The 17,086-nt window shown below is 47.8% G+C and overlaps 1 protein-coding gene across 2 annotated transcripts; it reads left to right on the forward strand.

Annotated features, from left to right (window-relative positions):
* Positions 1–1,265: 1,265 nt before the first annotated feature.
* Positions 1,266–15,736, forward strand: HBEGF (heparin binding EGF like growth factor). 2 transcript variants are annotated; one of them, XM_060278135.1, is made up of 7 exons: positions 1,266–1,517; positions 2,425–2,607; positions 6,016–6,132; positions 8,040–8,211; positions 11,369–11,524; positions 12,427–12,518; positions 15,065–15,736. In XM_060278135.1, exons 1-6 carry the CDS (start codon positions 1,475–1,477, stop codon positions 12,497–12,499), a joined length of 744 nt encoding a protein of 247 aa, XP_060134118.1. In that variant the 5' UTR covers positions 1,266–1,474; the 3' UTR covers positions 12,500–12,518; positions 15,065–15,736. The 2 variants fall into 2 exon arrangements, with proteins under 2 accessions (XP_060134118.1, XP_034959429.2); XM_035103538.2 differs by lacking the exon at positions 6,016–6,132.
* The last annotated feature ends 1,350 nt before the right edge of the window (positions 15,737–17,086 follow it).

Below are 17,086 nucleotides of genomic sequence, written 5' to 3' on the forward strand. Positions count from 1 at the left end.
CAAGATAGGATCTTGTGGCGCAGGCCAAATGCCCTGAGGTGGAGCACTGCCTCTCAGCACCTGTGGGTCTGGGGAAGGAATTGACGCACTGATTCACAAAGCCCTGCCAGATGCTCCGGAAGGCGACCCGGGGATCAATCAAGGGCAGAACAGGGATGCACGCCCTGTTTCAGTCCAGTGCAAGTCACCCAAGGATAGCCGGGTTTTTTGCCCCTCTGAAGGGGTGTCATTGAGGCTTCCAGCTGTGTGTGCCTGCATACATACACAAATCTTATTTTTTTGTGATCCCTCCTAAATTGTCTTCCATGAGCATGGTCTTGTAGGTTACTGTGGAGGCCATTTCTTGAGCCACATGTTCTTCCACAATGTGGATATAGCTTTCTGGGCGAGATTATACCGGACTCCTGGTGAGGGTTTGCCAAACGTGCCTTCCTCTTAGCTCATTTCTCCTTTCCGCCCTGAGTTTGTGCTTCTTCAAAGTCTACAACACCTTTGGCAAAGGCTGTTCTCCGATTTGAGCGCTTGCAGGCCAGTGTTTCTCTGTTATCAGTGCTTATACTACATTTTTTATAAAAAAAAATGCCTTGAGAGCAAATTTCGCTTTACATTCTTAAGTTGGGAAGAGGTAGTTGCTTTGGAAGACGATCGTTAGGCATCCGAACCACGGAAATATGCAAATACGTCTGGGTGTGTGTTTGTGTGTCAAACTGGAGGCAGTCCGGAGGAGTTGCTCCCTTCGCTTGCCTGAGCTCTTTCCTGCCCTCCCCCCCCCCGAGATTCCAGAAGCCGCACCACTCGGGGGTGGGGGCGCCATGAGGGTGGGGGGCACACGGGGAGAGGGGTGGGGCGCCCTGGGGGCTTCCTGACCGCGGTGGTCTCGTCTCCCGCTTTTCCCCATCCTCTTCTGCAAAGCAGGGCAAAGGCGGAGAGAGTCTTCCTCGCTGTTACCTGTTTGACCTCCGCTCCTCCCCAGCAGCGGCTGCCTCTCTCCCTCGAAAACCCACGTGGCTGGGTGAGGCCTCCCAAGAGAGGCAGGGCAGGGATTCCCTGTCTCTGGGCGGCCACCCACCCCCACAGGCCGGGGTGGCAGCGCAACGCCGTCTGCTGCCGCCGCGCCCGCGGGCAGGGAGCGGTAGCGGCCCCCCTCCCCGCCGCGGGAGTGCCGGCGACGTCAGCGGGCGGCGGGGCAGCGGGGCGGGGTCCCGAGGAGCCTCCCGTCGCGGCCCGCCCCCTGGCCGCCTTCGGCGGGTCCCACGTGGGCGCGGGGCTTAGTCTGCGCGCGGGGCGAGAGCGCGGCGGACAGCAGTGTTGGCGCGCCGAGCGGAGGGACCTAGCAAAGGAGCCGCGCGGACGGAGCAGGGGCCCCACAGCTGCCCTCGAGGCGCGGCGTCGGAGAGGGCAGACGCTCGCCGCAGGTTCACGAGCGCCGCTTATCCCCACAATCTCGCTTTTCTGTTGGGATCGAGGGGGCAGCATGAGGGCGGCGCTGATCCTCTGGAGCGTCCTTCTGGCCGCAGGTAAGAAGGAGCGGCGACAGCGGACGGAATCGGGCGCCCTGGGCGAAAGGGAGTCCTGGTGGAGATGCCGTAAAACTGGGGCAGGCAAGCTCCGCGTCGTTGGTCTCGGTGTGGAAGAAATCCCGGCTAGTGCTCGACTCTCTCCTGTTAACCGACGGGACTTGCGAGCTCTTGCCTCTGCCTGAGCCGCGCGTCGGATTTTCGGTTGCACAGAAAAGAAAGGGAACCCTCGTCGCTCTTCGACCCAAAGCGATGCTCGCCCTGCACTCGGAATCCCCTCCCTGCTCTGGCGCTGTCTGCTCCGGCTTCGCTGCACCGCTGCCAAATTTAGCCTGTTTTGATAGCCGATACGGTGCCGAGATAGCGTTGCATGGCTGGGGTGGGTGCAGCAGGCGGATAATGCAGTTGCAGGAGACCCGCCTCGGGGTGTCCGAGAGTTTTTGTCCGCGAAACGTTAAATGCAACACCGCGGTGGAAAGCGCCTCGGGGGAACTTCTGCTGAGCTCCTACAAGCTTCAGGCACTGTCGAGTCAGAATGTTTTTATGGCTCCCGAGGTTGGAAATCCAACCTGCAAATATGGGTAGAAATATGCATGGGAGTAACAGTGAGACAGGAGTGTCGGTGTGTGGCTGAATTGTCTAGACTTGTATTCTGCGCAGGCATCATCCTATTGGCAGAGAGTGCTTGCTATGCCTCCGAAACATCTGGGTACATTGGCCTGTGTGAATCTGCTAGGTATTAATGCACTTGTATCGAAGTGTAAAATGTGTCTGCCTTTCATACTTTTTATCCTGTCTTTGTATAAAAAATTTCTAATTGCTCTTGGGTAGTTGTGTGATGAAACTGTATGAAAAGCTGGAGCAAGGAGTTGGAGACCGATGATTCACCTGAGGTTCTTGTTTCCAGGTTGGCCCATCCTGGCGAAGGCAGAAGAGCTTCGCGGGCTCAGGAATGAAGTTTACCACGAGGAAGGCAGAGAGGACCTGGCAAGCGTCCAGTTACTTCCTGCCAGGGAGGCTTTGGAGCATGAAGGAGAGAGAGGTGGAAGTGTGTCGACTGCAGGGGACAACTTCAGTGAACTCCCTCGAGGTGAGTCCAGGGGCTCCGTGGGGGAAGAGAGAAATGTTTCTCAGCCACCTGCCTATTAAGGAAGGGAAGCAGTATGGGGGGAAAGGTTGAGTGGTACAAATCTTAGCAGGTGATTGGATGATCCTCTGTGGGAACTTATCTAGTATGCAGTGCTGGGGAAGCAGAGAAATTGCTTGTCCTGAGTGCTTTGCCCTTAGTTACATTCAGTAGCCAGGCGGTGCGGGTGGCGCTGTGGTCTAAACCACAGCCTTTGGGGCTTGCTGATCAAAAGGTCGGCGGTTCAAATCTGCGTGGCAGTGGTGAGTGCCTGTTGCTTTGTCCCAGCCTCTGCCAACCTAGCAGTTCGGAAGCACACCAGTGCAAGTGGCGGGAAGCTAAGTGGCGTTTCCGTACACTCTGACACTTGTCGCAGTGTTCTGTGCACCAGAAGCGGTTTATTCCTGCTGGCCAGATAACCCAGAAAGCTCTCTGTGGACAAACACCGACTCTCTTGGCCTGAAAGCGAGATGAGTGCCGCACCATCCAGGTTAAGACTTAACCTTTTTACAGTCACTAGCCATCATATAGCACAAGGTTAACCACATCTGAGTCCCTTAATTTTGATGAATGAAATTGGGGGACTTTATAAGGTTGAGCTCCTGAGACTTGGGAGGCAGAGGGGTTAGCTTGGCCATAAAAACTGGAAATGGAACTGACTTCCTGCAAATGCTTTAATTATATAATATATATGGCAGGAGCTAGTTAAGGATTAAGATTAGAGAAGGGACATAGTTTTCATGTCACATTGCCATGCTAACTATAGATATATATAGATATATATGTTGCCCAGTCCAATCACTGGTGGCTCCATTTCAAGGGTTGGACATGACATGATGCTGTAGAGAACCTTAGGCAGCTCTGGACTAGGGGACAGGTTCTGAAGTAGTTCCATATGACTTCTTTTTATGGTTTATTTTAACCTTTGGGGATCAAATACTCCTCAGCCTCCTCAGAAGAGGCATGAAGAATTCTATGTTTTATGGACCCTATAACTGACCAGGCAATAAATTAATTTTCACCCTCCTCATTGTGTGCAGTTCAGCTTTTTACCTATCTTGCAAAGCACATATGCATGGCTGTGTAGCCAGACCATCCTTGTGAGGTATGGTTTGCTGCTTATCCTGAAAGGTTAAGCATAGGCCCCTCTGAAGTATGGTGAAGGAGGGTGCCAGGCTTAGTAGTCCAAGAGACAGATCCGCTCTTTTAATTCTGATGTTACAGGTTTGCCTTTGTTGGCTTTTGCCTCCACCACAAACACATTAAATTGAGCACAAAATTCAGTTGAACTTCAGTGAAATTGACTTCCATTTAAGTCTGCTTGGAATTGGTAGCTTCTTGTCTCAGAGATTTGTTCCTAGATGATGTGTGGTAGGAGTAGAAAATGCTAGAGAAGTAGGAGAGTTAAAAGCGGGTGACTTGATCTTTCATATTTGCTTCAGAGTTGATCCTTTCTGTTATATTCTAACATTGAAGTTCTGCAGAGATGAAAGTCTGAACTGTTTTGTGTGCACAACTCTGGCAAATAGAAGTGAGTCCCCAGGACAAGGGAGGGAAGCAGGCTGGAATGTTCCCACGGAAATTCCTGCCTTATTTGCTTGATGTCGCAGTGCGCTGATGTTTTAGTAGTCCCTTGTTTCTATTTTCTGAGCTCACTTTTACCCTAGAGGGCCCCAGTGCCATTTCTGAGCCAACCACACATTCCAGCTGCCCACAAGACCTTAGAACTGCATCCTGTTCTGCCCACAACTTTTTGTCCTTTTATCAAGTGTAACCACTTTCCGCAAAGCCTCTGCACTTCAATATAATTACAAAGTCAGATAGCTGCGGGGTCAGGGGACTTTGGTGAAGTTGCCATGAAATCCTGGTGCTTCTGCCTGCTGCTGTGGAATTTGGAAAGTGTGGCTATATGCAGAGTTGCTACTTCATCTGCTACAGGATGGTTCCCACCCTCTTGTGTGGAAACGCAACATGCTTTGCTGGAGACATGATGATTTCATGCTCTCCAGCTTCACAAGTGCTCTGGTGTGGTCATAAGCTTACCAGATCACTCCTTAATTTCTTCCTCATTAACGATTTCTCTCCAAGGACTTGCAAACCTGGCAAGCCCAGGATTTCCCTCATGCTTCCTCCTTCCATTGGCGAAACGTCCTTCCTCTTCTGGAAAACATTGGCCAGCACTGGGGTTCCATAGCAACAGTATTCTTTAGGTACAATAAAGCAGGAGAGGCCTTTTGGCATTCTCGTCACAGGGAAGGCTGAGTGAGAAGAGATTAAGTGCTGGGTGATGGTCTCAAAGCATGGAAAATTAGTTATTTAACGCCTTGTGTTGATTACTCTGTGTGGGTTGATCCAGGCGGAAGTATTAACTTTCCAGCCTGTGGGTGCTGTTGGTCGGAGGTGGGGATCCACAGATGACTCGCTGCCTCCCACCCACACAGCGCAGCTCCTCTTACCTTTCTCAGCTTAGTCACTAAGGTTAAGTTGTGCCATCTTGGGGGTTTGGCTGGCTTTCTAGTTCTTCCTCTTTGCCCATTTATGTCCTGAATCTTCTTGCATGCTTTCTGCTAAATCTGGAGGCAACCAGAAGAGCTCTGAGCTGCTGCTGCTGCTGCTGCTGCTGCTGCTGCTGCTGCTGCTGCTAACCAGGTTGATTGATGAAGACCAGCAGAGTTTCACCTTCTTTCAGCAGGGCTGACTGTGCTTCTGTAGAGTTTCTTTCCATCTTTCTTTCAATAGTCCTGTCTTTTTTTCTCCTTAATCTTGGCCAAGTCCTAATGTCTTTTCACCCAAGTGATGTGATTGGCGCCCTGGGATGTGTGCACCCATCTCCTGCAGGCGGCCTTTCTTCCCTTTCTCACTGTTGTACGTCATTCTTCCTTGTCTCCATATTTTGCTCTCTCTCTCTCTTTTAAAATCTATTTACATTTTAACTTTTATTTTCTGAATACCTTTGATTTTTTTATTCCTTCACTTCTAACTTTCCTATTCTCCCCCTTAGCTGCTTTTATTCAGTTCCCCATTCCATATTTCAGGCATGTCCAACAGGTAGATTGTGATCTACCGGTAGATTACTGGACGTCTGTGGTAGATCACTGGTAGATCACTGGCTCCCCCAAAGAAGCTCAACAACTTTGGCTCTTCTTTAAAAAAGCTCATTTTTTTGTCCTGTACCCCCCAAAAACAGGGCTTTCCTCCTCCCCCCAAAAAGCTCTTTATCTCTTCTCCTTTCAAAACATTTTTGGACCTTTCAGTGTTTCTCTGATCTACCATTTCAGCTAACTGCCCCGCCCCGCCCCCGCATGCCCCTTCAAGGGATTAACTGCTCTGTAAGTTGATGTGCTTGAAGAACTGAAGAGCTTTTAATTGCAGCGGGACAGAAACAGCCCCCTGAGATCTACATCTGGTTTCTTTCATCTGGGCTCCTGTCCAAACTTTTGGCCACTATGAAGCCTACATTGCTACAGAACCTGAGGCCTGTGTGGAAAGGTGACTTTTATCAGGCGGCAACAGATGCAATAGTTTGGAAGGGTTGGTTTTGTCAATCATTCTAATTTCCACTTGGAATAGATCTGGAAAGAGTGAGAGAGCAGCGGCCTTCAAATAAATGGTGGGCGGCCAATGACCTACATTGCAGGTGAAGCGACCCTGTGTGGGAGAAGCTGAGCTGCACACATGATACTGACAGGCCCACAGTATTGTTAGCTGGAATGCCTGGGAGAGGGCGATAAAAGTTTGGCTTGTTCCTTGGCGAAGCCGCTCTCTGCAGAGCTTCCTGCTCCTTAGGGAGGCTGACTCCTAGCACACAGCTATTCAGGGAGGAGGGGGCAGCCAATAATAGGGCTCGGAGTGCAGCAGCAGCCTCCTGATGGGGCCGAGGGGAATTGTAAAGAGCCTTATGGCTCTGTCTGTCTAGCCTTCGCTTCTCCACTTCACTTCTCCACTTCGCAGGGACTCAGAGGGGAAGGGTCTCCTCCCCCTGAATGTATGGCTCGCTGGTTAGAGAGTGGTGAATGTGGTGGGGAGCGCCAGCTGCATCTGGCTGCCAGGTGCCTCTACCTGTATGACACACCCAGTGATAACCGCATGAGCACTTGAACACGGGACATTGAAAAGGAGAAGCAGCTACTGGCCTCAAAGTCTTACATGTGGCCCAATGGGAAAGTGTCCCTAAGTCAGCCAGCAGTTAATCACAGCAGAATGAGTTGCCCCCCATGCTGCAAAATGCCTGGAATAGGAGCATGATGCTTTGTGCCTGCCCTTTTGCAGAGGCCGGCGCGTACAGCGCAACAGGCTCATGTTAGTGTGCGCAAAATCCTGCCTTGGTTTCCAGCAGTATGTTCGTGCACTGGAAGTACGGCACTTTATGTGTCCGAACAAAGCATTTGTACTCGGAGACCTCTGCAAGCATGCAGGGGAAAGAGGAAGGGCTATTCCTAGATGAGATCTCAGTTGCTTTTCAGGCACCGTGAGCCCTATCCGGAATGCACAAATAGCAGCTTAGACCTCGACATGCTCAAACAGCACTGAAGCAGCCGGGGGAGGGGGGCCAAATCACAGAAATGACATTGTAGGCCCCCTTTGCTGGGCCCAGCAAGCCCATGCACCAAACAGAGATAGGAGGGCTCCTCTTCCCTGCACTTGAAGCAGCTTGGGAATAAAAGACATGTTCGGTTTGCAATTTTGCACCATCCACTGTCTGTCTTGTCAGCTGCTGTAGGAGCAGAACTCCCTAAGCACCCTGCAAACGGAACAGGAAGGATGTGGTGAGCAGGGTGGGATATTGGAGTCGAGGCAGAGAAAGGCGGCCACCAGAGTTCAAAGGAGCTCCAGCGCAGAAGCACCAAGCAGCACTGAGGAAGTCGAGATTGCTGGGCTTCCAGTAAACCGGGGGCAGGCAGAAGGTAGATTTGGAATCGACTGGGAGACCCACAGTTTTGCACTAGATTGGCAAATTCCTCTGACTTCCAATGGACAAAAAAGTCTTTCCCCCAACTAAATCAACCTGCTAAAAATGTGGAAGTTCGATTGAAAATTAGGAGTAGATTTTTGTGGGAGTTCAGTTTTAGTATCTGAAACTAATTCTTCTGGTGAATATGTGCTCACAGGTGCCCTATTCCTTAATCCCAGGTTCTTGGCTGTTTCCCCCACCCAATTTTTACCAGTTGATGGACCTCAGAGGTTATAGTAGAAAAAAAGTAGGTTTCATACTCCTGAAATCTGCCCAGCCCTACAGAGCAGATCGAGTTTAATTAGGGGCTTGTGTTTATTATGTGGCATCACAGCTGAATTTTATTTTCTTGAACAAAGGAATGGGGTATATTGACTATTGTAGAGCATTGTTAGTCTAATTAATATATGATAACATGAAATTGGTGTTTCCTTCCTTTTCCTAGTTGCTTTCCTTTCCAATCCACAAGAACCTGTGAGTCCAGTGAAGGAAGGGAAAGGGGAAAAAAGGAGGAAGGGCAAAGGAAGAAAGAGAGACCCCTGCCTGCGAAGATACAAGGACTATTGTATTCACGGAGAATGCAAATATATCAAGGCATTAAAAAGCGCACATTGCATGTAAGTCCATCACGTTTTTTCTGTTCTGGGGATGGTCTTTGCAGATAATCAAAACAAATATATATGGTTTTCTTTTCACTGTGGAGCATATTATCCTTCTCCAGTAACTCCCTAGAACACCGCAATAGCTGTGCTGCAGAGTTATTTTCCTTTTTAAATAAGGAAGAAAGAGTCAAGTACAGGTGCGTTGTGGTCTTGGAGAATGGGAATTTGGTCTTCAGAGACCTAAAAGAAAACCCCAAAGAAAGTAAAGGGTCACATAATAATAATAATAATAATAATAATAATAATAATAATAATAATGCTGGTTTTCATTCAGATATTTCAGGGTGCTTCACAGCATAAAAATATGAGATAAAAGTACATAATAAAAACAAATCAAAAGTGGTAAAAGTTGTAACTCCCACCGTAAATGATCCCCCCCCTCCTTGCGCCCCACATCCGCACCAGCAAACAGTGTCCTTCTTGAAGTCATATAGGACAACTGTATTGGCATGTGATGCTACCTATGTGAAGTTTTCAATGAACATTCTCAGATGTGTGCAGAAAGAGTCCTGTATGCCTTAGAAGATCATCTATTGTTCTAGTTACCATCTGATATAATAACACTCGTATCTGTTTCCCACAAAGTTTTAAAGCCCTCCCTGTAAGGGGTCTGGTTGACAATTCCAGCAATTTCCTGTATATGAGACTAGAGACTCCAGTAGCACCCTGGTTCAACGGTGAAAGCTCAAATTTAGTAAGAGGTGGAGAACCTCAGCGCAGTGGTTGCTTAGAACTTTTGACTGAGTTTTTTCCAAGTGTCTGAGTTTTCATTTGCTCAGCAAATCCCTTTTTCACTAACGATACAGGCTTATGTAGGAAGCTGGGTGGGCAGTTTCAGAAGTGTAGGCAACTTTCTGGTTCTGCTCTGGGCAACCAAAGTGAAATGAGAAAATAAATTAACAGCAGAGATAGCAAAATAGAGAGCTAGCAAATAAGGTACTGGATTGGGTCTGGAGAGCCTTGGGGTCAACTCATTTCTCAGCTGCAAAGGTCACTCTTTGATGCAGGGCGTGGCCGCCCCAACCTAGCACACAGGAGTGTATATGAAGATAGGGAAGTATCTATGTATGTATATAATTTGATTTCACTGCAAAGGAGAAATTGGAAGTTTTTACTACCAAGGTGTTGGGACCCAGGTGGCGCTGTGGTTAAACCACTGAGCCTAGGGCTTGCTGACCAGTAGGTCGGCGGTTCGAATCCCTGTGACGGGTTGAGCTCCCGTTGCTTAGTCCCAGCTCCTGCCAAACTAGCAGTTCAAAAGCACGTCAAAATGCAAGTAGATAAATAGGAACCGCTACAGCGGGAAGGTAAACGTCGTTTCCATGTGCTGCTCTGGTTCGCCAGAAGCGGCTTTGTCATGCTGGCCACATGACCTGGAAGCTGTACGCCGGCTCCCTTGGCCAATAACGTGAGATGAGCGCGCAACTCCAGAGTCGGTCACGACTGGACCTAATGGTCAGGGGTCGCTTTACCTTTACTACCAAGGTGACTAAATTAAAATGCTATTTATTTGTCCTTGCTGCAAATAACATAACTATTCCCAGCTATGAAAATACCTGTGATTATCCATTCTGAAGCATACCCTGCCCTTTAGCTTTAGGCTTTACTTCTCAGTTTCCTGCAGACCCCCAAGGGGAAGCACCTCGCTTCTAAGTGCAAGCTTCTTTAGGAAACTGAGCATCAGGAATGTGCTTTGTGCTCCCCATACTGAGGCTTGATTTTCTTCCAAGTCGACTTGTTTGTCAGCGCATACCTCCAATGGCAAACAACAAGATTGGTAACGTTTTGCCTTGGGAAAGCAGTCTCCCCTGACCTTACCCTTACAGCTTGGAAACGCATTTACAGGGTGGGGTTACCATACAGTGTGCTGTATTATGAATTCCAAATCCGTTTTGCCTTACCCAGCCCTGTTGCACTCTCAGACACGCAGAGCAATTGTGGGACTCTCTGCCCTTCCCCTTGGCAGATGGCTGCTGTTTTGTTGTCTGCTGCTGGATCTTTTATTATCCTTTCCCCTTTGGGCCCATCACGTCACTGCTAGAATAGGGCCGTGCATCATGTTGGCTGGTTAGCTGAGGTCGCTAGTGCCTGGATCTGGGCAGCAGTGAGCATTTGGGGTCTGCATCATCCCTCATCATGCCATTCTTCCTTGGGCTGCTTCCTTGCAATCTGAGCATTGGAGCTTGAAGATGACACTGATTTGTGGAATGTGCTGCTTTCAACTGAGCTCTTTCTAAGCATCAGACATTTGTGCTGGGTGGTTTGGAAAGACCCTCTTTCCTTCCTGATTGGGCGTTAGTGCAAAGCATGTTCCATGTTTGTTTATTTTTTTAGTTTTGCTCATCCAGGCTGGGGGTGGGAATGTGTGGGAAGATAATTTGGGGAGCTGGCCCCATCACGTTCTTTAATTGTGTGAGCAAGTATCAGGACAAATTAACAAGAGACGATCACTCTCTTTAAGAAGTGTGCTCTGTCCCCAAGGAAGACTGAAAATATTCCTACTGTTGAGGGTAGAAAAATGGAAAAGTGTGAGTCAGTTGTAGCAATTCCCCTTCTCTTTGAGAGTGAAAATACTAAGTATGTGGGTAGAGATTAACAGCCTGGTGGGTGTAAAAACTCTCCTTTTAGCCAAGCCTTTGATAGCTGGAGGAAGAAATCTCCAGCCCTTGCTGAGATATTGCACTCCCACAATTCCTCTGGGGGTCTGTAACACAGGGAGACCTAAATAGATTTCCAGCAAAGATTCTGAAAGACAACTGTGTGCAACTGTCTCTAGAGGCTGCAACTCTCTTAATTTTTAACTTAATGGCTTTAATGACTTATATAATACTTAAACTAATGTCAGTGTATGTGTCTTACTGATGTTAGCCATGTATAGCTGATGGAGTAAAGGCACAAGAGTTCATTGCGTGAGTTCTACCATGTAATCCCAGATTATATCAGTGGGGTGTGTGTGGAAAAAGAGGCGTGTTGCACTTTGAAATATGAATAGCCTTCTGAGCATTAAACTTAGATGAAAGGAGACCGTCATCTCAATGTGTCTAGCTATCATTTCATTGCTACAATCTGGAACAAGCCTTATACATTGTTTGCTTTTCACCTGCAACGCTAGATGCGAAGAAGGGTACCACGGGGCGCGATGCCACGCTCTTAGTCTTCCGGTGGAGAACCCCTCCCGCGGTTACAACCACACAACTATACTGGCAGTCACAGCAGTGGTGCTGTCGTCTCTGTGTCTTATCATCATTGCCGTGTTGCTGATGCTCAGGTAAGCTGCTTGGCAAGGCTGAGAAGGGATGCAGGAATTGAGATGCAGGGCTGTCTTCTGTATGCCAAATGGGGAAAAGTTCACACTTAACCTCTGGTCTTATTCTGAGGTGGATTATGTGACTTTAGCAAGTATAAAACTGCTGACAGGGCCAGAGCTCCACAGCTTCAAAGGCAGAACAGGTTCCTTGCTTACCACTCTGCACTCTGCAGAGCTTCTGCTGGATCCCAAGTTCCGTGTTTGCGCACCTGGACTGATAGCTGTGATCACCAAGTCCTTTATGAAACTCACTGACTGTACAAAGTGCTTTGTGGTCCTTGCTTTGTTCAGTTCCCCATCAACTCCTGGGATATGAATCCTTCACATTTTAATTCTACTGGCTGGGAACTGAGAGTTGATGGATCTCTCTGCCCACCAGTGTTTAACTAGGAATTGCTTGAGGTCCAAATCCACCGCTTTGCCAATTTCCCCATGACTTTATTTGTTGTTGCCCTGGGGTTCTCTGGGCAACCTGCTTTCAGATTAAGTCCTAGTGGCAATTGACTCGTCAAAATTTGTCATGAATCCTGCCTTGGTGCTACTAGTTTGGCTACGTAGTTTTGGGAACCTGTTCCAGTTCAATGAGTCTGTGAATGGTGTACTAGCCTTTCTGCCCTGTTGAGGATACAGTGGAGGAAACCTGGGCAGGGAGCCAGCGAGTCCCATTTCAGCCTAAGGTATTCCACATCTTGTGACTGGTCCCCTGCCAAGAAATGCAAGATGGAATTTCTCATACTCAGATCCCAGGATCAGGAAGGTGACAGCAACGGGTCCTTTTAGCCAGTGGCAGTGAGGTGGTGCAATTATCATACAGGGTTAGAACTGGAATTTATCTTGGTCTCTGTCTTTCTGTTTTCCCCCAGGTGTCACAAGCAAGGAGTGTATGATGTAGAGAGTGAAGAGAAGGTTAAACTGGGCATCACCGTCAACCACTGAGATCTCCTGAGATTGCAAGGTAACCCCTCAAGCACACAACCTATGGGAGGACTGTGTGTTAATGTGCTGCGAAGAGATTTCAATAAATTCTGCCCTTCCTTTAGCCCAGGCAGGTCCAACAGGTAGATCGTGATCTACCGGTAGATCACTGGGTGTCTGCAGTAGATCACTGGTAGATCATTGGCTCCCCCCAAAGAAGCTGGACAACTGTGGCTCCCCTAAGAAAAGCTCAACATTTTACCTCCTCCCTGAAAAAAATCAACAACTTTGACCTGAAACCCCCCCCCCAAATCGGTCTTCCTCCTTCCTAAAAAATGTTCGACAACTTTGACCTGAACCCCAAAAAGGGGAGTAGATCACTGCCAGTTTTTAATTCTGTGAGTAGATCGCAGTCTCTTGGGAGTTGGCCACCCCTGGAAGGGAAGTTTCTTTATCCTGTGGCAAACTAAAGGAAAATGTACGACATTGCCTCCTATTGAGGCACCTGTTTGGGCTGAATTATGGGTTAACTCTTGTCACAAGTGACTCCTTCTTGATCACCCCTGGGAGGCTGAGATGCTATGCGTTGTAGAGAGTAGAGGAGCCCCTTTGTAATTACTCAGACAATAGCATAGGGAATACTGTACTAATCAATGTCTTTGTATAAAAAGGGCACATATTACAGAAAGAAGAAGCTATAGCAATTTATTACTCATAACCCACTGGGGCAATACTTATGAGGTGGAACACACTCACCCCAGGATGGATTCCACCCAACAAATAATTGATTTCATTTTACTCCCCCAAACTTTCCAAAGGTCTCCCTCATGCTGTCTATGGCAATGTGCTGTGATTGGCCAGCCACTATTACAAAAACCTAGTCTCCACCCTGGCACAAACATGTCACCTGCTGACACACTAACAGTGCCAGCTATTTTGAAATATGATTGTTCACTACTGATCTCAGAGTGTTCCAGTCTAAAACCACAAACATCTCTGTATCCCCTAGTATATCTGCCTTTGTCCTACTCACAGGAAACTCTTTACACGTTTTGCCTCAGATCTATGACCCTTGGCACTTTGAGCTGGCTAACCCAGTTTAATTAGGTTTCGTAAGCTTCAAGCTATAGGGACCCAGGTGGCACTGTGGGTTAAACCACTGAGCCTAGGGCTTGCTGATCAGAAGGTCAGCGGTTCGAATCCCTGTGACGGGGTGAGCTCCCGTTGCTCGGTCCCAGCTCCTGCCAACCTAGCAGTTCGAAAGCACTTCAAAGTGCAAGTAGATAAATAGGAACCGCTACAGCGGGAAGGTAAATGGCATTTCTGTGCACTGCTCTGGTTCGCCAGAAGTGGCTTAGTCATGCTGGCCACATGACCCGGAAGCTGTACGCTGGCTCCCTTGGCCAGTAAGGCGAGATGAGTACCCTACCTAAGCTTCAAGCAAGCATTTGATAGGACAGCAAGTTGATTATTGACTATTAGGCATAATCTGAATCGTGAACAAAACCAGCATAAATGGGCTTCGGCTTGTGTTCCTGGGTGCTGTCATAACATCATCCTTTAGAAGCAGCCAAGGGGCTTTAGGCAGTGGCGTGGTAGTAGGGCAGGCGGGGGGGAGCGCTGCCCAGGGCAGCCAGGCGGCTAGCTACGCCGCTCGCTTTAGGCTCTGAGGAAAGCTGTGTGGGTTGTGTGTTTCTGCCTCTGGATTACATCATTTGGACTTTGCCCCCTGATCTTCTGTAGGGTGGCCCCCTCTCCAATGGGTGGCAGGTCCCTGGCCACTTGTTCCGCCTTTCTTCTTGCGGAGATGCCTCCCTCTGGGTTACATGCCTTCTTTAAATCTTTAAGACAACACTCTTTACTCTCACTTGCCCTTCTCTGGAGGCTGCAAGATTCCAGCCACAGTCCCTTCCCTTCAGGAGCTCCAGGCCATAGCTGTAGCCCTTGGTAATGAGGGGCGTGTGTGGCCCTCGGAAGGCCCTTTCCTTTAGTTGTGGGAATAGCTGTGAATGCTGGACAATAGGTTTCCAAAGGCTTAACCTCTATAATCAAGACAAATCCAAAGAGAGTGTGTGCACACAGAAACACACAAATAAATGTATGTATGCTGAATTCACTGCTAGCAAGTAGGGAGAGTTACAAAGGGCAACTGAATTCCACAAGAGTGCATCATTTTAGGTCTCAAGTCACTTATTCTGCACTAGTAGCTGCAGTTGACTTCAATGGAATTATTCTCTTTCGAGATGGCAGCCTTCATAACTGTGGGGTATGGAGAATAACCTTGGTAGATTTATTTTTAATTGCACATGCAGGGTGGGATCCAGCTAACTAGCCCCATCAGCAGAAAGAAGACTTGCACAAATACTTCCATTTGTGCTATGGGGCTCCCCCCATTCCCCTGGAAATTGGCTCCGGGGGGCAGGAGAGCCCCCATGACAGTGCATAGGGAAAGGAGAGGGGGGGTCATTCCAACTGGCAAGCTGCAATGTTTGCACAGGCAGGGCAGTTAGAAGGGCACAATATTGGAGCTCTTGTGAGTGGTGCATATTTAGCTTAGATGTGATGCTTCCTTCCGTTACATTGCAGGATTCAGCACTGGAGCAGCTCTTATTTCCACAATTCAGTGGACAAACGTCTTCCCCCCCTCAAGACACATTTCTATCATCAAAAGGGAGTTTGTATGAGTGGAAGAGACTGTGTCAGATCTTTGCTTTGTTGAAGAAGCAATTCATCCCCTCCAAATAGGAAGATCTTTCCGAGAGAGAGAGACTTTTCTCCACCGAGTGTTCGTTCCTGAAATGTGGAGCCACAGCCTAAGGAGAAGAGTTGGACTTTGCCTTGGTATCATTGGAAAGAAACATGTTTGCAAGAAGACAATGCACCAGCAAGTTGGATTCTTCAGGCATCTGCTGAGGATATAACTGTGAAAGACTTGGACTGCTGAAGAAATCTAACTTTGGAACTCTATTCAATGGTGGGGAGTGGGGCAGAAAGTATTTAACAAGATATTTCTTTTTAAATTATATATTTATTTTAGATACATTGTACATATTATTTATTTAGGCTTGATCCTGTAGTTCTGTCATCAAGTGGAGAGACAGAAGGATTGTGCAGTGTAACATTCTCTAATAAATAACCCTTTGTTATAACTTGCTGTTACTTGAATATTAATTTAGGGAATAATCAATTAGAATGGTTGCAAAATGACAATTTCTAATCCTTAAAACACAACCTTTTTGCAGTGCCATCATGGAAAAAATGGGGGGGGGGACGGACTTCCCAGGGCAGATCTGTTGCAGCTGGAGGTACCCGAGAGTTTGCTTTGAGGAGCATGTGAATCAATGTGCAATGCTGGTTGCAAATCTCAGAATGTTTCCTTCACAATAGTTTTATCAAGATGTCCAGCTGGCCAATGGGGGCTGATGGGAGTTGTATTCCAAAACATCTGGAAAGTAACAGATTACCGAAGGTTGTTTCACAGGCATACTTTTGCCAATGCTGAATCAAAGAATCATAGACCTATAGAGGTGGAAGGGATCATGAGAAATCTTTTGCCCAATGTGGGGCTTGAACCCATGACCCTGAGTTTCAGAGTCTCATGCTCCATTGGTGATAAATATAGTCGTGGGCTTTGTGGGATGGGGACAGCAACAGTTGCCCTTGTTCAATTTTAAGTCTAAAGGTGTAAAACTATGCCTGGTTTATACCACCCCATGTTCACATGCTAATGTTTTGACATATGGGAAAAAAAACATTCTTCAACATAGAATAGATGCAGTCAGGGGGAAGGATTCTGCTGAGTCAACTTCCCACTTTATTTGCTTAATATTGTAAGAAAGTGTATACAGCCTCATCCTGCAATCTGGAGTGGTGAAGCTAAGGTACCAGGTTTATGACCTCAGTGAGAATTAAACCTCACGCAGCATGACTGTTGCTATTTATCTCAAACTTCAGGGCTAGGAGGTGCCTCAAATAAATAAGGTGGTGATTTTTTTATAGGGTAGTTGGGGGGGCATCTGAGCCTGCTTTTGAATGAATAATAGGCACTTGGCTGAGTTTCCATCTGATCAGTTCTGAAGTGGTTTGATGAGAGAGAGAGAGAGAGAGAGAGAGAGAGAGAGAGAGAGAGAGAGAGGAAGACTCTCCTTAATGTCAGCCAGTGGGTAATTCTAAATTGTTACACATGCACAGGAATTAAGTGCCAAGCATGATCAATCTTCCTCTTTAAGAGTTTTTTTTAGGAGTCCTGTTATACAGAAGCCAGAAAAGTTGAGTTCCTTATTATCTATATCAGGCATCCCCAAACTTCGGCCCTCCAGATGTTTTGGACTACAATTCCCATCTTCCCCAACCACTGGTCCTGTTAGCTAGGGATCATGGGAGTTGTAGGCCAAAACATCTGGAGGGCCGCAGTTTGGGGACGCCTGATCTATATAGTGATGGTATTTTTGGAGAGAGAACCCGTTGGCAGCCTAACCTGCCAAATGTGAGGGGAGGACTTGGCAACAGTGGGATTGACTGTAAATGATGCAGATGAGCCATCGGGTTCCTTTTGAGCCACGTCCACCAAAGGGCAGGGTTTGGGCTCCTGCTAATAACTTGGTTGGA

Source organism: Zootoca vivipara, chromosome 8 (assembly GCF_963506605.1).
Source record: "Zootoca vivipara chromosome 8, rZooViv1.1, whole genome shotgun sequence".
Taxonomy (NCBI): domain Eukaryota; kingdom Metazoa; phylum Chordata; class Lepidosauria; order Squamata; family Lacertidae; genus Zootoca; species Zootoca vivipara.